Source organism: Centropristis striata, chromosome 17 (genome assembly GCF_030273125.1).
Source record: "Centropristis striata isolate RG_2023a ecotype Rhode Island chromosome 17, C.striata_1.0, whole genome shotgun sequence".
NCBI lineage: Eukaryota > Metazoa > Chordata > Actinopteri > Perciformes > Serranidae > Centropristis > Centropristis striata.
In genome coordinates, this window is record NC_081533.1 from 12,796,521 (window position 1) to 12,818,190 (window position 21,670).

The following is a 21,670-nucleotide window of genomic DNA, read 5'->3' on the forward strand; positions in this document are numbered from 1 at the left end:
CAGGAAATGGGAGCATGTGAATGCACCATAGTTTTGGGTTGTTTCAGCTACTCAACCCAGTTCTGTGTGTCTGTCCTTACATGTTCACCTACTTCAAGAGCATTTAAGACAGAAATTTGAGCTTTATTTGAAAATCCATATCATTACAATCCAAAAGAATCAATTTAACTTGTGATGATTCCCCGGCTCCTGTTACAATAATACAACATGAGAAAAGAACGTGACATTAAACCACATTTCAGATAAGCAACCAACCTTTCTCATTTTCTCTACATCGTTTAGAAAGCCTCATACTTTGATGTACGGAGCAGCAGGGTGGTAACCAGGTCTTGGTGTGCGTCTGATAGTGGACACCGGAGTTGAAGCACTGTAGCACTGTGGACCTACAGAGACCAAACAGTCAGCATGTGATTTGTTGAGGATGTGGTTCAATCAGCTCCTCAGGTGAAGCACCTACCTTCAGAATGTGCAGAACGCAAAATACAGCCGACACCAGCTGCGTCAGACTGTTCACTGAGAAGAGGCGAAACAGTCCCTACAAATTCACTCACATTATCAAATATGAGTTGTAGATTGACTGGGAAATGTTTCACACACACACACCTGTGTCTGCAGCTTCCCTGCGTGTGTTTTTGCTTGGCATAGGGGAACGGTCCAAAGAGGAGTTTGAAGGATGTTGCATAGCAAAAGTACTACTATGGTTTGCTGGGTAGCGACACTGAATTGTCAGCCTAAATAGAAAAAACTTACATCAACAATGTCGTCCAGTTTAATGTTATTGCTTTATCTTAAAAAGTTGCTGTGATGTCCTTAAAAAACGGCCAACAGAATTATATTACTAACTTTATTCTATTTATTCTATTGGTGTTGTACTGCTGCTGCTGGAATTGCCAATTTCCTGAGGGAACCTTCCCAAGGGATTAATAAAGTATCTATCTATCTATCTATCTATCTATCTATCTATCTATCTATCTATCTATCTATCTATCTATCTATCTATCTATCTATCTATCTATCTATCTATCTATCTATCTATCTATCTATCTATCTATCTATCTATCTATCTATCTATCTATCTATCTATCTATCTATCTATCTATCTATAACTTCAATCCTGATCAGAACTAGTAAATATACATTGGTTTTTCAGAATTTTAATCCTCTAAATAAAAGTTTATTAGCAAAAAAATAAACAATGAACAGTATGTAGGTTTCTTACCTGTATGGAGAATCTCTGTGTATGAGAGGACCATTTAAAGGTAGAAACTCTTGAGGGTAACTGATCTGGTTTTCATAGACAAGGAAATTTCCCTCACTCTGAGGAAATACGAGGAGATCAGAAAAGACACCAGGAAACATATTTTCTGTGTGAACTTCAGTAAATTAAAGTATCTCACAGTTACAGTTGTCCCACAGGAGTCCAGGCTGAAGCTGAACAGGGCTCTGGTACTGTCCGTTTCAATGGGAACACAGCTGGGGTCCAACAGCGTGGTCCGGTTGGGGCGAGTGGCCGGGATGGTGTGTGTGGTGTCGACCACAGCAACCATCCTCCCTTCTGGCAAACATGCTGTCAGAGAAACACAGCAAGGGTCAGACTATTATAAACTAAAACTAGAACATATTACCACTACTTCTGGCAATGTAAATTGATAAAAAGATTTTGGGGTACAATCTCGCAGGAAATGAGTGGCATTTTCCAAGCAAAAGTGGCGAGGGACCCTGGCCTTTTCATCCTCGGCCTCCCATCTAAGGAGGTGACTTTAACCCGTTTGAAGTTCAAACTATGCGCAAATTGCTACTACTGGCCAGAAAATGTATTTTAATTAACTGGATCAATGACAAACCACCTACTGTCACCTCATGGTATAGGGAAATATTACGTGTCCTCCCCCATGAAAGACTTGTGAAGTTGCAGTTGTGAAGGGTAATGAGAGGTCCTTTAATGAAATGTGGGCTCCTCTCCTTAACTATCTACCTGATGAATTGTCTCAGCTAATCATGAGGGGCCAGCCTTATGTGATAAATCCATAAGTGTCTTCTTTTGCAGTGTGGCACTTACATACTACCATATTTTATTGTTTCACGCTTGCTTGATGTGTCACTGCTTACTTTGTAGGATGTTGGTGTTGCTGTGACTACATTAAGGGGTGATGTGTGTGTATGCAGAGCAATATGGGGAGGGGCTTCTGTCTGTGTTGTGAGGATGGAGGACGGGCAGTCAATTGGAAGTCAATGTACCTGTTGAAAATAGATGGATGGCATATTTTTTATTTTTTATTTTATCTAACTGTTACTGACATGATGGCAAAATGTATGTTCTTGTGTTTCTGTTGAAAAACAATAAAAAATAGTTCTAAATAAATAAATAAACTAAAACTAAAAAAGTATGCTTCAGTTTGAGCTTATGGCTTGTACCGAGTTGTTCTCTGACAGGAAAGGTACATCTATGGACCAGACTGTCCGCCACTTCCAGAGACTCTGCATCCACAACGAACACTTCCACTCCTGAGACAAAACCCTGCAACGTCAGCTCCTGCATGGGAAAAGAAAAGAAGGAAACGTGCATCATCACAACGGCAATATTATGGAGTAATAGTGTAATTCTTGTAAAGTGAATTACACTGCACATCTTTTTTATAAGCACTGAGGGTACAATGATGTGTTGAAATCCCTTTAAGAAACTATGAGAAGTGTTTCTAATCCTTAATTTACATAAAGACTTCATTTACTGAATTGCACCAACCGATTAGGCATTAGCTGAATAAATGGGCAAGAAAAAAAAAAAAGTTTCTACAAAATTTGCATTGATTCTGGTGGCCCCTGTGGTCCATGAGCACCACCACTGCTGCCAGACTCCCCTTAGAAAACCACAATTTTATCGCAGCAAGTCTGCCTCTCACTCAGTCCTGGTTCTGGTTCTCCCACGCATCTCCCATCTCTACAGTGCCTCTAATACAACGTGGGCCTCCAGCAGTGTGGTGTAGGCTGCCACATTTAATTGAGACTATTTTATAACCAGTTGAAAACCTCTTGTAGTAACTTAGTTAAATAATTTAATTATCAGTATTTCTGTGACTCTGAAAAACTGCGACTCTGCACTGTAAAAATGTTGTTTTTACAGAGAAAAAAAACTGGCAGCTGTGGTTACCAGAATATTTCCGCAATACAGAACAAATGTCAACATCTTTACAGAACAAATTGTAAATTTTACATCCTAAAACTTTAGTAATAGATTACCGTCCTTTACTGCTAATTTAACAGGGCGATGCTGCTTTTATACTAATTATTTATGCTAAATTTACATGCATATTTTGCTTATTGTGCATTGAATACCAGTAAATTAACATTCAGTTATTATTTATTGTAGATTGAATAACAGTGAAATTTACAAGTTGTTCTGTAAAGTTGTTTACATTTATTTATTTATTTAAGTCGCTTTGGATAAAAGCGTCTGCTAAATGACTAAATGTAAATGTATTTATACTGTATTTTTTTGCAGAATTATTCTGGTAACCACAGCTGCCATTTTTTTTCTGTAAAAGCAACAAGTTTTTTTACAGTGTGCCTGAGCATGAGTTAAACTATAAAATCAACCCAAAGATCAGGCTTATGTAAAGCCACGACTGAATTATCCACCATTATCCAACAGAAAGTTGCGTGTGGTTACATCACATCAGGTAAACAAAAGGACAGATCACCACATAGTTCATTCCAGGGCTGTAGAGAGGGATCTCCACAGTCAGGTAGTCGTCCTCCGCCTCCACCACGAACTTGCCCATCTCCACCAGGTCCCAGTCCAGTTTATGAGCTCCGAGGAAGAGCTCCCACTGCAGCTCAGTATGATGGGCCCTGTGGTGCAGCAGCACCAGCAGGCTGCTCTCTGTGCACTTCCCCTCCAGCTTTGGGGAACCCGGAGCTGCCAACATGGGGACACGTTAGTGAGGATGATATTCATATTTAGGTTTTAAGAGAATAGTTTAACATTTCTCTTTGTAGCTTTTTTATACTCGTTTGTTGACTGGTGTTACTACTGTCACTGTGAATTTTCATGTGTTTTTTCCGTCTTGACTGTGATTTTATACACTTTTGTACAGCACTTTGGTCAAAGCGACTTATTTTAAATGTGCTTTAGAAATACATTTAATTGGACTTGACTTGACATACAAATAGCACAATAGTATCCTTTTCCAAAGCATACTCTTTGTTATTAGAATAATTTCCTAATCTTCCAGGTGTGGAAAGTACCAACTTGCTTGGCAGACTTCTTTATGTTACAGACATGTTTAAGCAAAAGGCCCTCATCAAGGTGTTTTACAATCTGTATTTTCTCCACAAGGATGAAGAATCTTTTTAATTTGTCCAATGAGATTTAGACTCATACAGTACATGCTCAGCCCAGACAGTCTACTCACTCTGAACTTAATGTTAAAAAAACAAACAAACACGAATTAAAAAGAAACAATAGCAAAAATCATCACACGGTCACAAAAAACTGTCACATTAAACAACTTAAAATAACTGGAAGAAAAACAACCTTGGTCATGCTAAAATATGTATTAACATCCCTGTATATTTTATAAATCCAGAAATTATGTATATTATTATTATTATTATTAGGTTATTGGTTTCAGGTGATGCTGCAACATTATAAAATCAACTTCACTTGACTTTAATGAAGCTTAAGGAATCAGATTTGACATTTGTTCTTACAGGTGCATCTCGATAAATTAGAATATCATAGAAAAGTTTATTTATGTCAGTAATTCAATTCAAAAAGTGAAAATAACACATTATATAGATCCATTACACACAGAATGAAACATTTCATGTCTTAATTTATTTAATTTCTTGTAATTATAATGATTATGGCTTACATTTAATGAAGACCTAAAATTCAGTGTCTCAAAGAAAAAAAATGAATATTACAAAAGACCAATTTTAAAAAGTATGTTTAATATGGAAATATTGGCCTCTGAAAAGTTTGTCCATCTATATGACTCAATACTTTGTTGGGGCTGTTTGACTTTAACTACTGGAAATGGACTTTTCCATCATATTCTAATGTATTGAGATGCACCTGTATATATCAGAGATTCTCACTGCCACCTGGAAGACTTTTTAAAACAAACCTTAAATGAAAAACAGTACTAATACAGAGACAAACAGCTGCCTGAAAGGTATGAAATTAATCCCAAACATACAAATGGAATGTGTTGGAAAATTATTGTCAGCAATATAAACAATACATGTTGTTTAGTGAGCATTAATCATGCAAACTATCAGCATATTGATTTAAACTACATTAACTGGTTTGCATCATTGCTAAAAACTTAAAATCACTCACCTGTGTATTCAGTTCTCGGCTCTATAGTGGCTTCATGGTAAAACAGCTCTCCGCTGGGTGAGACTTTTAGAGTAAAGGTGAAAGAGAGGCTGTACGTCTTAAAGCCTCCACCTATGAACTGGGATCAGACGGGAGATATTTTTCAGCTTCTACACAGAACAAAAACCACTCAGTGTCGATTAATTTCACCTCTGGGATGATTTTTGGGTGTGACAACGGGAAACGCAGATGATAGGAGTGGCTCCCGTTGGAGTGGGCGAGCCTGGACACACTGAGGTCGGCGGTGTCACTGTGGGTCCAGGTCAAAAGGTCACCGCCACCATCGACCGTCACCTTCTGGAGGGAGACGTCGGGTGCAAAGAGGCCGAATGTGACGGAGAACAATCCGTCAGATGTGTCTGTGGAGAGAGAGATCAGAGATGGCAGCGTGATGGATACTACAGGCTAGAAGTATTTTTTAAAATAATGTATCGGTCGAAAACAAAAGCTATTTTTTTATCTGAAACAAGCTCTAATGTTTCTATTTTTTATGTAAAGATGGCATAAACCCTAATTGATCCCCAGCGTGGATGTTCAGTTGTTGCTATAATATAAATAAATAAAGTAAAATACGTAAATAATAAGAGGTATTTCTCTAAAATAAGAATAACGCGCCAAAGTTTACAATGGTAAAAATGTGGGTCCCTCAAGAAAAAGGTTGGGAATCACTGGCCTAGGACACCTTACTGTTGGTGAAGATGATTGGTGGGATGAGACGAGTCTGGAGGAGCCTGAAGGAGCGATGCTGTGTGAGCGGCCAGCGATCGTCCTCCCACTGACTCCTGAAGAACAGATCCACTGACACGGACTGGCTGTACTGTCCCCTCACTACACCGCTCTGCAGGAAATACAGCAGACACACCGAGAGGTGAAACATACTCAGTCAGTCACTCAGAAAATACACACTTTGTACAGATATTTTAGCAAATGTACAATTTAATTTTATTTAAAAATAAAACACATTTTCTGCAACTGAAGTAATCCTTTTCTTTCTTTTCCTTTAAATCAGGGGTCTCAAACTCAAATTACCTGGGGGCCGCTGGAGGCAGTATAAAAAATATCAAAAAAAGACACAAAATTACTAAAAAAAGACACAAAATGACCCAAAAAAACAAAATTACTAAAAAAAAGACAAAATAACCAAAAAAAGACACAAAATGACCAAAAAAGACACAAAATGAACAAAAAGACACAAAATTACTAAAAAAGACACAAAATTATTTAAAAAAAGACACAAAATTACCCCCCCAAAAAAGTAATTAAAGGGACCTTCCACACACATCACATCAAGTGCCATTCATATAAAACTCACATTAAACTTTCATATCAAGGTGAGGGCCACAAAATATCATCACGAGGGCCGCAATTGGGCCGCGGGTCGCGAGTTTGAGACCCCTGCTTTAAATCAACTTATTATCTCCTGGACTTCTCCATTGGAGGTACTTTGGCCAGGGATGGGAACCATTGAGGGCTGCTAAGTAATGTAGTATTTTTATTTAACATGATTTGCTAATGATGATGGAAACATTTGTTGAACTTTTAAATTTAAAAAAACAACAAACAATTTTTACAGTGGATTTAAAAAAACAAACTTTGACTATAATTCAACTGAAAAACAAATAAAAAATGTAAAAAATAAATTGATGAATACATAAATGTATAGTAATAATATAAATAGGCCTATAAATACAGATTTAAATAAATAATAAAAAATAAAAAAATTACATTTAAAACAAATAAGATTAACTATGATGTAACATCAGTGCACCTAAACAACCTACTGAAAACAACAAATATATTTATTCAATGTATAAAAATAATGAATGAATAAATAACACTCCTAAACATATGTTTAACATTTTTGGCAAACTATATTCAACATATTCCAGTCAGAAACTCTGTAAAATCAGTGCCACAGTGTAAAGAAAAAGAGTTTCATTGTGAAGTTATCTTTACATTTATACATATATATATATATATATTATCTTGTGCTCATAATCATTTGAAGGTAAAATTATAATTAAAATATAGTATTGTAGTACAGTCATAGGAAAAATTATTAATTTCTTGTTCATTTTAATGCCTGGTACAACTAAAGGGACATTTGTTTGGACAAATATAATGATAACAACAAAAAAAGCTTATAAGAGTTTAATTTAAAGCTGATATCTGATATTGATAATCATTAACAAGAAAACCATGGGAAATGGCAAGATATCAGCTCTTGAATTAAACTCTTATGAGCTATTTTGGTAACGCTTTATATTAAGGTCCTTGTAATAACCATTAATTAACAAGTAATAAGGCCCTTGTAAGTCCTTACAAGATGCTTATTAACATTATTGTGTGTTTATACGCTTATATAAGTGTTAATAATGGCATTACAAACACCCATGACCCACCCATTATGTCTTTGCCATGCCTTTATTAATCTTATTTTGTTTGCTTATTGATATTAAAATATACTTTATTGCTCATCTATTATAAGTTAACTATAAGTTAAATATGCTTTTTGCAACTACCGGATATAAAGCGAGAGCAATGCCTTTACCGCTATTTTTGTTGTTATCATTAAATATACCTTTAGTTGTACCAGGCATTAAAATGAACAATAAAGTGAAGAAAACAAGGGTGGTCTAATCATTTTTTCCATGACTGTATGTCTTGTGTACCTTAACGTGTCCACCTCGGGCTCCTAAAGGAACCCTGACCTCCACTCTGCCCTCCTGCTGGCTGATCTTGTATCCCCTCTCTTTATTTTCAGACTCACTGAGAACTCGTCCGTTCACTCCGATCCTCACACCTCTGTCCCTGAACCGACCGTGGACTAACGGAGTCAGAATATGAGGGACAGCCCACAGCAGGTCAGACCCATCGGCTGTAGCCTTATCTGTGGGGGAGGAAGGGGACAGAGGAAGGAGACATTTCACACTTTGGTATTTCACAGTTGCACAATTATTTTGATAAACCGTACTAACTCAGAGCGCAGGCAACAGTGGCGTCGACGGCGAGGACGTTTCTCTGGAGACGACAGCGGATGGTTGCTCTGACAATCTCTAAATCCACTCCGTTCTCCTGGGAGAAACACCCACACAGCAGCCAGGAAAAACAAGAAACAAAGCACTCACAGTGAAAGGAAGGATTTTAAATTCAATATGCAACCTAATCCACACACTGAAAAAAAAGAGATTTTTTGGCCCTGTAATTATTATTTCAATCATCTATATAAATTCTACAAAGAAATACAAATTCAGTGATTTTACGTTAAAATAGCAGTTTTTCATGTAGTGCATTACTTAGTGATCGTTTGTTATTATGTGTCCTCAGTTTTTTCTTTTTTTTTTTTTCTTTTTATTGAACATTTTAACAAACATTTTGCAAACATCTGGTATACATCAATCAAACCCCTCCAATAATCCATCTTCAAATTACACTTGCCATCTTTCCTCAATCTTTCATCTTGGATCAGATATAAAATAACTTTACATTTTTATTCACTCCAATAAAATTGTGCAACTGAAATAGTAGTCATCCAAAAATGATAACTAATCAAACAGCAATTTGTTCCAGTGTAGCAAAATTAGAGAGATAAAAACAATAGTACTCATAAAAGGAAAAAAAAAAAAAAAACAATAACTCAAATTATAAATAATTATAATAAATTTTTTTTTAAAAAAATAACTTTTCAACTTCTGTAGCTACGAACCAGGGTGTGTCCTCAGTTTTGTATGTAAATTGAATCAATCTTTCCAACTAATATTCACTAAACCAGTTCATTGGCTTAATTAGTTGATATTTCCAAGTAAAACGAATTGAGGGACATCGGTGAATCTGCAATTTACTTGTGTATTTTCTTTTTCTTTTTTTAAAGTGGTTCTATTAAATAAATATTACTTAGAAACAGCCTGAGTAAAGATTACAAACACTTTCTGTGTGGAAAAACTTGCCTAGCTTTTTTTAAGTAAATGTCACTCCAATTTTTTTCAGTGCAGTAAATAATTTAACCTCTGAGTACCTTGACAAAGTATGAGAGAGCGGAGGAGTAGGGAGAGCGCAGGGTGAGGAGAGAGCCTCGCAGGGAGATGTGGTAGCCCAGAGCAGCTGCTTCTGTCAGGGACCAGACCCTGGCTTCCCCTGGAGCCTGGTCATCTCTGTGGAACATCACAGCCATGTCTGCCTCGTCAGCTACCTGCTCCGTGCAAAAAAAAATCATTTAAAACACATATTCATCATGCACAAAGGAAGACAGCTTTTGCAGCTTTTCTTATCTTGGAAATTCTTCATCATTAGTCATTAAAACAAATAAATCTCTGGGTATATGGCACTTACTAACCTTCTCATTTGTGGATGTAACGGGCAGCTGGATGGACACCTGGAGAGGAAAAGATTAGGTTTTATTTACCTTTATAGATTGCTTACATCTTCGATCAGCCCCAGCACATGCATTGGAAAAGTTAACATTCAAAACTGAACTCAAGTTTTCAGATCAATCAATCACCAAAATTGCACCATTTTAAAAGCCAGATACTGTAAAAACAGAACCTATCATCGAATTTTAGAATTTCTGACGTTTCTTAAAGACAAAAAAACATATCTAAGCTTAAAATAGTGACATTTCATCAAAATGTCAAACTTCATCCTACATTTAATGTAAAATGAAACCAAAAAATTAACCATTTGCACGAATCAGAACCTGTAACAACAATAAATTCTGGTCTCCTCGGTGCTACTGTAAAGCCATGAATAACTCAGCCAGGACCAACAGTTTCATGACAAAAATCTGTTGAAACTTTGACCGATCTGCAGGCTGTTTACACAGAACAGAGAGGAGAGGACAGCCCATTTCTTTTAATATTGCTAAAACTTGCAAACAATTAGTGAAAACAGATTTTTACAAAATAGTATCAATTAATTAGAAATACATAAGGTAAAGTTAATGATTGCCTAAGTATTCATACTCTTTAAAGTAACTGACCTAATTCAACAGAGTTCCAGCTAGTTGATGCCAGCAGTGTCACAGTTAGTGAAATGGAGATCACTTGAGTACAGTTAATGTGTGTCAAGTGATTATAGTATAAAAACATCTGTATCTGGGAGGTCCAGTCTCGTGTTCATCACCTTTCCTGCTCCAATTGCAACATGAAGACAAAAGAACACTCCTAGCAACTCAGAGAAAAGATAATTGAAAAGTATAAGTCAAGAGATGACTACAAAAAAATGTCCAGCTCAGTGAATATCCCACAGAGTTCAGTTAAATCTATCATTAAGGAATGGAAGCAGTATGGCACTTGTTTAAATCTGCTTAGAGCTGGCCGTCCTCACAATCTGAGTGACCGGACAAGAAGAAGACAATGTGAAACATTCAAGGGGTATGAACACACACACACACACACACACACACACACACACACACACACACATATATATATACACTGCACAAAAGACATCCTTGAGAGCCTTTACTTCAAACCATGATGGTGCTTTTTCCACAGAGTTGCAGGACTTATGTACTGCAGTGAAAAACTGGGCCGTGGGCCAGAAACTGCGTGGGCTTCAGAGGGTTAACACAGTATATTTGTAAATCTCTTACACCTCCACCATAGTTGTAGATGTGGTGATCTAACTCTGCAGGTTAGTAAATTCACCTCCATGTAGTTTTCCTCACAGACGATCTCTCTGAAGCTCCACCGCCCCCGGAGCGAGCAGTGGAGCTGGAAGGGATACGCCGCCACCTTCCCGTCCGCCTGCAGCTTCACAAACCAAACACGCAGGTGGTAGTCTGCTTCTCCCTGCAGGGGAGACATACAGAAGTGGTGAGTTGCAATCCTGCAACATATAAAGCATAAAAATGTAGAAAGATGCAGGAAAACCTACCTTTCTGTGGACATGACAGGCCAGGAAGGAAGCACGAAACACGAGGTCTCCAACATCATCGATCAGGACGGAGTAACCACAGAGAGTGGCCTCCTGGTCAGACAGGACGTGGAACCCGTCCTGGTCTGTTTGTTTACAGTAAAAGGGCGTCAACAGGTCAGGTATGGTTACACACGCAGATCTAGTAAGAGCTTTCTCAGTGACAATAAAATCAACACACCTTCAAAGTCAAAACGGATCTTCTGGCCGAGGAAGCTGGACTTGACAGAAAGCCAAAAGTGACGCTCCAGACATCTGGTCTGAAACATTCCTGTAGAATAGAGAAGAAAATATATTTTAACTGGGCCTTTTCTTTGGGCTCCTGATATTTGGAGACATTTACATACACTGTAAAAAATGTTTGTAGAAATTACAGTTAAACACTGTCAAATAGCATCAGAAATAGGGTGTAAAATAAAAAATTGTATATCACCGTAGTAGACACTTAATAACTATACTTAATAACACTTAAACTGTAAGAATATTTAAATAAAAACATTTATGTAAAATTAATGGAGAAATACCATAATGTCACTAAGACATAATTACCCTAAAAATAACAAGATTATTCAGTCTAAATTATGTTTTTTGTTGATATTTACATTAAAATTTACAGGAGAAAATCCACTCACTGTATTTTTTACAGTGAAATTCTGGCAACCACAGCTGCCGGGATTTTACCGTAAAATAAACAGATTTTTTACAGTGTACAAAATCTAAAACTATTTTTTGACACTGTGTTCCTAAAAACATTTAGAACAGGTAATACCCAAGTAATTCTAAAACAAACAAATTTTGTAAAGTGCTAATGAGTTTGAAATTACAATAAAGTAAGATAAGTTAATTCAGATGTTTCAAGGTAATCTGGACCTTCTGTATTACACTAAAAAATACATGCAGCAGGGCTAGACAAATATTTAACATTATTGCATATAGACTTTTTGTGGAATTGAATCATGATTACAGTGAAATAATGTGCAAAAAATGTTTGTTTTTGTTTGACATATGTGAGTACTAGAGCTTCAACTAATTATAGTCAATCGCCAGAAAATTATCGCTAACTATTTTGATAATTAATTAATCGTTAGAGTAATTATTCATGCAAAAATGTCGGAAAATGCTGTTTTCAGCCTCTCAAATATGGAGATTTCCTGCTTTTCTCAATTTTAAATCATAATGAGCTGAATCTTTGGGTTTTGGGCTGACAAAACAAAACAGAAAAAATGGGAAATTGGACATTTTTCACTATTTTATAGACAATTAATCAAGAAAATAACTTACAGATGGATTAATAGTGTAAATAATCATTAATTGCAGCTCATTTAAGTTAAGATCTTCAAGTCTGGGCAAAAAGTATATAAAGTATATAGACTTTCTGTGGAATTGTATCATGATTACATGAGTAAGAAAAAAAGTAAAATTCTTATATTTAATTTTTCTTTTATATGCCTATCTATTTTTTACATCTATATACAGGTTTGATGATGATTTAACTGCACAATTGGCCATATTAAAAAGCCACATTTGAAATCTGAATAATATATAAAATTTAATTACTGCAGTAGTTCTACACATGCACATGGTAAAAAGAAAATCCTGTCCTTATTAGAAAATGCAATGTTAAAGGATGCTATAAAATAACAGTATACAACAGTGATGGGAAAAAAATACTAGACCACTTTTTTTCCTCCAATTTGTTGATCATTTTAATGCCTGGTACAACTAAATGTACATTTGTTTGGACAAATATAATGATAACAACAAAAATAGCTCATAAAAGCTTAATTTAAGAACTGGTACACAAATGTACCTTTAGTTGAACCAGGCATTAAAATGAACAATACATTGAAGAACACAAGGGTAGTCTAAACATTTTTTCATGACTGTATGTTGTTCCACACTGTATTATAGACCGTTATATACCATTAATAAGTTCAGATAGGAGCTCTCTAACAGTGATAAAATATTTCCCCTGACATTGGAAGGTATATTAAATTGAAAAAAAACATCAACATTTTATTAGCATGGAGCCCCCAAGAGTCTCCAGAGTTCACTGGTCGTTCCTCATTTGTGGGTAATATTATGACACAAGATAATATTTCCCCAATTTAGCTCAATAGTAGAATATCAATCTTTGTTACTGATAACATGGGGCCGGATTCACAAAAGTGTTCTTAAGATAAAACGTAAGAAAATTCTTAAGAAAAAATAAAGTATGTTCCTAGGAATGTTCTTAAATGCTATTCACCATTTTCTTCTCAAGAATTGTCGTATGTCTTAGGAACTTCTTAGTTTTCTCACTTAGGACATTCTAAGATTTTTAACTTAAGATCAATTGCATGGTTTTAGTAACTTGGCCTACTTAAATAATATGTTTATAGTGATTAATGAAGTAGTATCAAATACAACAACTGCCATACATTCACACACAAAAAACTACTCTAACCAACTTTAATGAACAATATTTGTTAACATATTTTTTTAGGGCTAAACTAAATATTAAAGAAATCAAATAATTGTCATACAAATTTGTTCAAGTAAATAAATATCAAGACTTTCCTTTTCACTGTAGGTGTTTTAAGACTGATGAGGGCTTCTCTTAAAGTTGTGAAGAAATTTGAGAAGAAATTTAACAACTTTGTTTTTAAGAATCTCATTTGTTCTCAAGTTCTAACTTAGGAAAAAAATAAGAAGAAAGTTAAGAAAACAACTAAAGAAAAGATGAGAATTTCTTCATGAATACCAAATCTTTTTAAATTTTGTTTTAAGAGCAAAGTTAAGAAAAAAAGTGTATTTTTTTTCCTAAGAATGTTTTGTGAATCCGGCCCCTTGTCTTACCTGTCGGCGCTGGACTGGTGACGCAGAAAGGTAAAAAGGCGAGCAGCAACACCTTACTGAAACAAATATATGTTATTAGTAAGTGTTTAGAGGTTTAACACCGAAACGGTGCGTTTATCTCTCACTTTGGGACTTACCCACACAAAACATGCAACAATATTCTCATTTTTCAGGAGGAAATGTAGACTGAGCTAATGTAACGTCTCGATCTGAAAGCTGTCAGTCTTGTTTACCTTTAGAAAGGACGCCATCTTTGCTGACTCACCTGTTAAGCTAATTGAGAAGCTAATTAGCACATTTTCTTTGTCCTTCGTCTTTATGAACTCAGCAATTAAACTTCGAAGTTAATTATTAAAAATTCACACGGGTATTTTATGTGACGCATGGCGTATTTATGTTAAATGTCTATTAAAGTGAGACTCTGGATTTAATAAGTCTTACAGCGACACCCAGTGGACAGACCGCGTAACTACACCGTGAACATACAGTCATTGAAAAGATTATTAGACCACCCTTGTTTTCTTCAATTTCTTGTTCATTTTAATGCCTGGTACAACTAAATGTACATTTGTTTGGACAAATATAATAACAACAAGAAAAATAGCTCATTAGACCAAGAAAACCATGGAAAATGTCTAGATTTCAGCTCTTAAATTAAACTATATGAGTTATTTTTCTTGTTATCATTATATTTGTCCAAACAAATGCATCTTTAGTTGTACCAGGCATTAAAATGAACAAGAAATTGAAGAAAATATTTTTTCCATGACTGTATAGTACAGTGGGATCAATCTGCATGGATTTTGAAATAAAATAAAATGTATTAATACATTAATTACTCATGCTGGTAGGAAAGTATAATAATAATAATAATAATAATAATAACAATAATAATAATAATAATTATTATTATTATTATTATTATTATTATTATAACAAATTAAATTAATTGAAAAGAAAGTACATGGATTTAACATAATGGGTTTTGTATCCAAGAAGTTCATTTTAAAATGTTAGATAAAATCCGTCCAGTACATTTTATAATCTCCAGAGAGATGGATGTTCATAATTTTTGTTCTTTTGTAGGCATGCTGATGAAACATCTATTCATTTATTTTTGCATTGAAAAATGAAATGATATTTTGGTCTGATTTTAATTTTCCATACTTTTTTCTTTTCCTTTGTATATATTTTCCATACTACTGGTTATGTTACTCATTATTTTACTCTTAAAGAGACAATTTGTTATTAGTTAACAATACATCTACTGATGCACTGCCTTGGACACATCATCAGTGTTGGATCCTAGACTCACTGGGTGTTTCGGGTCTTGCAACAGACACCCTCCTCCAGGCGACCCGACCGAGGTGATCAAATCTCGGCCTGTGTCCAAGTGGCATGCTACACCCACTACAACCACTGCTCTCCCCTTTTTAACCAGAGCCATCTGGAGGCTTTTTCTGCTGCCTCCACATTGTTGCCTATGGCCCTTCTACGGTTGACACCCGTTATGCCTAGTGTGCCGTAGGCTTTGCTCAGGGAGTGGCTGGCAAACCCCCGGCAGCCCACCTCCACTGGCATACACCTGGTCTTCCACCCGTTCCTCCGGCAATCCTCCACCAGCTCCTGGTACTTCTCCCTCTTTCTTTCCTGGGCCTCCTCCATCCTCTCCTCCCAGGGAACTGTCAGCTCCAGCAATAAGAGTTGCTTGGTGGCCTCTGAGGTCAAGATGATGTCTGGTCTCAATCTGGACTGGGTGATGTGTGATGGAATTTTCAGCTGCTTCTGCAGGTCTACTGTCATCACCCAGTCTCGGGCCGTGGAGAGCAAACCCGTAGAGCCGTTCTGTGGTGTTTTTTCGGGCCTTTGTCCTTCGCTGACAAAGCGGATGGCCTTGGCTGTGGCTTGGGTGTATCGGCTTCCCTTGATCCCCTTGCTGATTGCTTCAGCGATGGTTTTGAGGACCTGGTCGTGCCTCCAACGATACCGGCCCTCCCCCAGCGCCTTGGAGCAGCTGCTCAGGATGTGTTCCAGTGTCCCTGTTTTGGAACACAGGGGGCATGCAGGTGTTTCTATTTTGCCCCATATGCACAGGTTGGATGGGCTTGGGAGGACATCGTAAACCCCCTGGACCAAGAATTTGATCCTCTGGGGATTCCACTGCCAGATGTCCTTCCAGGTGACACTCCGCTCCATCGCCTGCTCCCACTTCATCCAGGCGCCCTGCTGCCGCATGGCCACTGCTCTGCTGGTTCGCTCCTCCTCGACTGAAGCTCGCACCTCCTCCTGCACCAACCTCTGCCTCTCTCTTCCGCTGGCTCGGTCGAATCTGGTTGCTGGTTGGCTCCCCAGTCCGGCTCTGCCTTGTGCCACTGTTCCCAGGATGGCCTTGTGCTTCAGTCGCGACTCTGCTTGCTGGACCGCATCGACTGCCCTCCACTTTCTCCCTGTCCTCACAATAATCCCTGCCCCGGACACTTTGGCATCTCTGGATCCAGAGTACTGCAGATGTTCCCGTGCCCTAGCCACAATGAACTCTTCTCTGACTGAACTGAAGGGGAGCCTGAGCTTGTTGGTGTTCCCATATAGCCCAATGCTGCTTAGGCTGCGTGGCAATCCCAGCCATCTTCGCAGATAACTGCTCACCTTCTGTTCAAAACCTTCCACCACTGTCATTGGGACCTCGTAGATGAGGAGAGGCCAGAGGATTCTTGGGAGGATCCCATGCTGGTAGACCCAGGCCTTGAATCTTCCAGGGAGCCCAGACTTGTCCACTGTCCTTAACCAGCCCTCCAGGTCAGCACTGGTTGCCTTGATGGAATCTGCATCCTTCAGACTGCAGGTGAAGACCTTTCCGAGGCTCTTCACTGGCCTCTCAGTGACTGATGGGATCTGATGTAGTCCCAGGCTGAAGCGGAATCTATCTGTCACTTTCCCCTTCTTCAGAACCAAAGACCGGGACTTTGCCGGTTTGAAGCTCATGCGAGCCCACGCCATGATGCGCTCCAACCCCTGGAGGATCCACCTGGCTCCTGGTACAGCTGTTGTTGTCACCGTTAGGTCATCCATGAAGGCTCTGATGGGAGGTTGCCTTACTCCAGACTTGCTGAGGGGACCTCTACATTCTGGTTCAGCTGCCTTGACCAGCATGTTGTCTCTTAAAGAGACAATTTGTTATTACAATATTAGTAACAAATCATTATTGATTTTTGTGTATTTTATTGATAAAATTCTTGGGAAAAAATGTTGAATTAGGTTTTACGACCATCTTTCAGGTTAGAATATTACTTAAACATAGTGAAGATAATGAATTATTCTTTTCTAATGTCTTATTTATTTATTTAAAGTTTTCAAAGCAAATGTATTTATATAGCACATATCAGCAACAAGTTCACACAAGACATTAAAAACTAAACCAAAACATAATAAATCACACCGCTGCTCATTGAGCTCTTTGAGAATTGTCACTAGCACTTATTGATGCACTAATAGCTCTTATTGCACTATACCTTGATTGTTTGTTTCTACTCTTCCTGTAAGTCGCTTTGGATAAAAGCGTCTGCTAAATGACTAAATGTAAATGTAAATGTAAATAAAAGCGATATGAGAAATATGAGTAAAAGTTAGTTTAATCCTGATCATAATTTACAATTATTCATTAATTTTCAGAATTGTTATCCCTTTAAATGCCCCTATATTTATTTTGTTGCTGTTTTTTTAATGAAAAATGTTCAAAAATGAAATTATTTTATGTTAACTAGCAATAACCTGAGTGTAAACCACATATATTTACACCATAGGGCAAAAATAGCATTTTGAAGTCAGGGCTCTAGATTGAAACCCTGATTTAAAAGATTGCATGATTTTAAGCTTTAAGGACCTTGGAGAGTCAGAAATTGTGGTTTTAATGGGTTTCAGTTTATTGGACATTATTGTCCTTGAGAGTCTGAATCTCTGTATCTTGACTATACAGAAACAGAATACAGCCAAAAGAAAACAATGTTTCTACTGTCACTTTATGAGTCAGTGTAAATCATATGAACATTGTTAAAACAAGACAAACTGAGAAGAGAAAAAAGGGAAAAAAGAGTTTAGATAATCTCAGTGTTACTTTCATATAATTAGTCTGTTCAGATGGGATTAGTGCTGGTTGAAAGGTTTGACTCACCAGCTTCAAATTTAGATTGACATACTGAAATTAATGAAGAATACTATATAGTTATGTGTAAATCAGCAGGAGGATTTGCTCCTTGGTGGCCATAGGTGAAGATGTTTAATTAACCCTGACACATTGACACTATTTTTTTCCATCACGTAGCAGCAGGTGGGGAGCTTTGATCATCACATTACTGGACCCCTCTCCTCCGTCCGGCGCGGCCCAGCTGGACGCCCGCGGTCTCCACATCCTCACTGCTGCCAGAAATGTTCCTTAAAGTCAAGTTATGTCACGATTAGAGAGTGAGTAATGAGGCTTATCAGTGAGAGTCCTGCGGCGGAGGAAAGGTCAGCGTGTATTTAAAGAACGAGATGTGAAAATGATGATTATTTGGCGTTTTTAAGTTTTATTGTTCGACTTGACAACAATGATGCGAGTGCCGCGACACTTACATTGAGGGTTTTGTTTGCAGTGTGACATTTAGATGTTCTCTGTGTTTACTGTCCACTGACTCAAAGTGACGGCATAAAGGGTGGCGGAGTGTCGGACTTGTTCGCAGCCTCATTAACATTTGAGTCACATTGTGTCATTGACAACACTGCACAGCATGCCGGTTCATGAAAGTTCACAAAGCTGCTCCTGAGTGGCAGAAGTAAAGTCATATTTTACCATTAAGTTTGGTGTTTCATATTGAAAAAGTCCAGCTTGAGCACCAATCAGCCCAAAATGTTGTGTTGGATGTGTTTCAGGAGCAGTTTAGTCGTGTCTGATGATGACCTTTTCCTGTCCGGTGACACTTCTGTTCTCACACCTCCTCATCCTTCGTCTTCCACCAATCACGTCCCTTCGTTGGCTCGAGGATGAGGAGGATCTGGAGATGAAGAGGACTATTTATCAGCTCAATCAGCGTCCTACTCAAACACTCAGCTCCGCCACCGTCACATTTTCTGATTGGCTGTGTTTTGGACTTTTGAACAGAGAATCGTGGGATTAGAAGAGCTTCTTGTGTCTGCTGTTTGAGGTGGAGATGCTTCGCTCGCAGGTGCAGCTTCTTCTCGTGGCTTTGTGTTGCTCGGTGCTGATGGTGCAGGTCGGCGGCGCCCCGCGCAGAGACATGCTGACACAGAGAGCAGAGCTCACACACGACAAGGTGAGTGACTCGTATGTTGTACGGATTTAAATGGCTGGAATAGAGCTGTTATGGGATCAGATTTTACTGTGGCCAAAACAATTCATGATAACAATATTATCTCAATATGTCTAGAAAAATGTCAAATTCAGCTTTAACTTTGTTTATTATGGGGTTTGTCTCTCTTGGCAAATTAATGCCTCAAAAAGTTCCCCAAAATGAAAAATCTTTTATGGCAAATAAATGGCAAGAAAATGCACTAAGCCAAAACAGAAAAAAATCATTTTTTGGTAAATGATTGCCAAGAAAACATGCCTGTAAAAGTTATTTAAAAAACATTTTTTTTGTAAATAACAGAAAATTTAAAAAACATTTTTATTGTAAATTAATGCCAAGAAAAGCCAAAAAATTCTAAAAAATTTATCCGAAAAGGCTCTTTTTGGTAAATGAATGCCCCAAAAAAAAAAAAAAAAGTATGGCAAGAAATTGAGGCAAGAAGGCAAAAAAGGAAAAAGAAAAACAGTGTCCCTTTTCGGTAAATAAATGCCAAGAGAACAGACTAAAAAATATATATATATTTTTTGGTAAAAGTTGTAAAGAAAATATCACGAATGAATGTCAATAAAAAAAGCCAAAAGAAGAAAAAAAAACATTATGGGAAAAATGAATAACAAATTGTCTCTGTTTTTGGTCAATTTCTGCCAGAAATTTAAATAAAAATGTATTTTTTATGGCAATAAATGTAAAAAAAAAAAAAAAAAAAAGAACTTTCATTTTGGACAAATAAATACTAGAAATGGGAGAGATTAAGAACGGAAAGAAATGGAAGTTTTTTTTAAATATGCTGGATTAATTACACAATACTATCATAGTGTATGATAACCATGATGACATTTTCAGGTGCTGTCTTGAGTGCTAATTTATTTCCTTTTCTGTCCTCTGTCAGGATCTGGCTCACCTGCTCTTGCTGAAGCTCGTGTCTGAGGTAATTGCAGCAAGAGGAGACGAGATGCTCCCCGAGCTGGAGGAGGAGGAGGAGGAGGGAGTCAGGGAGGAGGTGATGCGGCGACATATCCCCCTCTCCCAGAGAGAGCGCAAGGCCGGCTGCCGCAACTTCTTCTGGAAGACGTTCACCTCGTGTTAACACAAGAAGACAGCAGTTAAAGCTGGAGAACTTTTGTTTTTAAATGTACTTTTCAAAGATATATTAATCGATTTCTGCTCAGTTTGTTTTAATTGGAGTAATAAGGTTGTATGTTTGTGAGATTGGAAGGGATGTACACAGTGTCTCAAATAAAATGTTCTGATTTATAAGGGTATGTTTGTCAGGCAAAATGCTGACTTAACTTTTTTTGTGTCTTAAAGGGATATACCACTGATTCTGGATACTGTTTGGAGACATAAAATGTGCTTTTAAATAAGAATAGGTAGAATCGACGCTGCAGGATCTGAGATATCCTGAATTTTAATCTCAAGAATGGATCAAACTTCCCAAAAAACACTTCCCTACATTACTAAGAATTTAGACTAAGGCTGTTTTATTGTCATTTACTCATATGCATGACTACGTTACACAAGGACCACAGTGCTACATAAACAGATAAATAACAGACAGTACATACTACACTAAAAATATAAATATGATGTGATAAATATTAAAAACAACTTCCAGTAGTGGAATAAGTATTTAGATCCCTTACTTCAGTACTGTGCAACTGTGAAATTCCTCCACTAAAGGTAAAAGTCCTGCATTCAAAACTTACTTAAGCAAGTATAAAAGTATCAGCAATAGTGCAGTAAAAAGCACAATATTTGCCTCTAAAATGGAGTGTAGTAGCAGTATAAAGTTCCATAAAATGGGCATACTCAAGTAAATTACAGTACATTTTACATATTTTGTCACATCATCCCTGTCTGGTGATTTGAATATGTTTAAGGGCATGCTGCATTCAATAAGTGTCAGACTTATAGGAAAAATAAGTTCCAAGCAGTCTATGGTTCCAAGCTGGAAAAATTAATGCAAATGCCTCAAGTCAAAACATCTCAGAAAGTCAGCAAAATGTTGGTGCATGTGCAGAGTTGACATCATATTATGCAGAAATGCAGGTTAATGGTAAAAACATTTTTATTAATTCACGTATTGCAGATCAATTTTTGCTCATGCATTTTGTGATTAGGTAAGAGATTATAACGGTTAGTTGCTGAGACTCCTGGAGAGTCATTTAGTTTCAAATATTAAAACATTTTTAGT

At 37.2% G+C, this 21,670-nt stretch overlaps 3 protein-coding genes across 5 annotated transcripts; 1 reads left to right on the forward strand and 2 right to left on the reverse strand.

Annotated features, from left to right (window-relative positions):
* Positions 1 to 102: 102 nt before the first annotated feature.
* LOC131989187 (uncharacterized) lies at positions 103 to 14,578 on the reverse strand. The gene is made up of 18 exons (XM_059354386.1): positions 14,272 to 14,578; positions 14,135 to 14,190; positions 11,478 to 11,567; positions 11,258 to 11,382; positions 11,029 to 11,172; positions 9,717 to 9,755; positions 9,399 to 9,572; positions 8,362 to 8,458; positions 8,056 to 8,273; positions 6,071 to 6,221; positions 5,534 to 5,742; positions 5,345 to 5,462; positions 3,699 to 3,916; positions 2,416 to 2,719; positions 1,398 to 1,567; positions 1,220 to 1,317; positions 458 to 731; positions 103 to 383 (listed from the first exon to the last, which is right to left on the reverse strand). Exons 1-17 carry the CDS (start codon positions 14,298 to 14,300, stop codon positions 590 to 592), a joined length of 2,382 nt encoding a protein of 793 aa, XP_059210369.1. The 5' UTR covers positions 14,301 to 14,578; the 3' UTR covers positions 103 to 383; positions 458 to 589.
* Positions 14,136 to 20,736, forward strand: sst5 (somatostatin 5). Of its 3 annotated transcripts, XM_059354826.1 has the most exons (4): positions 14,136 to 14,164; positions 18,453 to 18,637; positions 19,040 to 19,440; positions 20,366 to 20,736. In XM_059354826.1, exons 3-4 carry the CDS (start codon positions 19,318 to 19,320, stop codon positions 20,561 to 20,563), a joined length of 321 nt encoding a protein of 106 aa, XP_059210809.1. In that variant the 5' UTR covers positions 14,136 to 14,164; positions 18,453 to 18,637; positions 19,040 to 19,317; the 3' UTR covers positions 20,564 to 20,736. The 3 variants fall into 3 exon arrangements, with proteins under 3 accessions (XP_059210809.1, XP_059210807.1, XP_059210808.1); XM_059354825.1 differs by lacking the exons at positions 14,136 to 14,164; positions 18,453 to 18,637 and adding an exon at positions 18,672 to 18,942; XM_059354824.1 differs by lacking the exons at positions 14,136 to 14,164; positions 18,453 to 18,637 and having other exon boundaries at positions 18,670 to 19,440.
* Positions 15,421 to 17,284, reverse strand: LOC131989565 (uncharacterized). Its single transcript, XM_059354821.1, has one exon. The coding sequence runs from the start codon at positions 17,282 to 17,284 to the stop codon at positions 15,545 to 15,547; it is 1,740 nt and encodes a 579-aa protein (XP_059210804.1). The 3' UTR covers positions 15,421 to 15,544.
* Positions 20,737 to 21,670: the final 934 nt, after the last annotated feature.

What these genes read in the sequence shown, in the direction of transcription:
- LOC131989187 (XM_059354386.1), bottom strand. Translation starts at nt 14,300, where the DNA reads ATGAGAATATTGTTGCATGTTTTGTGTGG. An exon ending in GTGAGGAAAACTACATGGAG is followed by an intron (nt 9,756 to 11,028) that starts GTGAATTTACTA and finishes TTTCCTCTCCAG; the next exon opens with GTGTCCATCCAGCTGCCCGT. An exon ending in CCTGTGGGACAACTGTAACT is followed by an intron (nt 1,318 to 1,397) that starts GTGAGATACTTT and finishes GTATTTCCTCAG; the next exon opens with AGTGAGGGAAATTTCCTTGT.
- LOC131989565 (XM_059354821.1), bottom strand. Translation starts at nt 17,284, where the DNA reads ATGCTGGTCAAGGCAGCTGAACCAGAATGTAGAGGTCCCCTCAGCAAG.
- sst5 (XM_059354826.1), top strand. Translation starts at nt 19,318, where the DNA reads ATGCTTCGCTCGCAGGTGCAGCTTCTTCTCGTGGCTTTGTGTTGCTCG. An exon ending in CAGAGCTCACACACGACAAG is followed by an intron (nt 19,441 to 20,365) that starts GTGAGTGACTCG and finishes GTCCTCTGTCAG; the next exon opens with GATCTGGCTCACCTGCTCTT.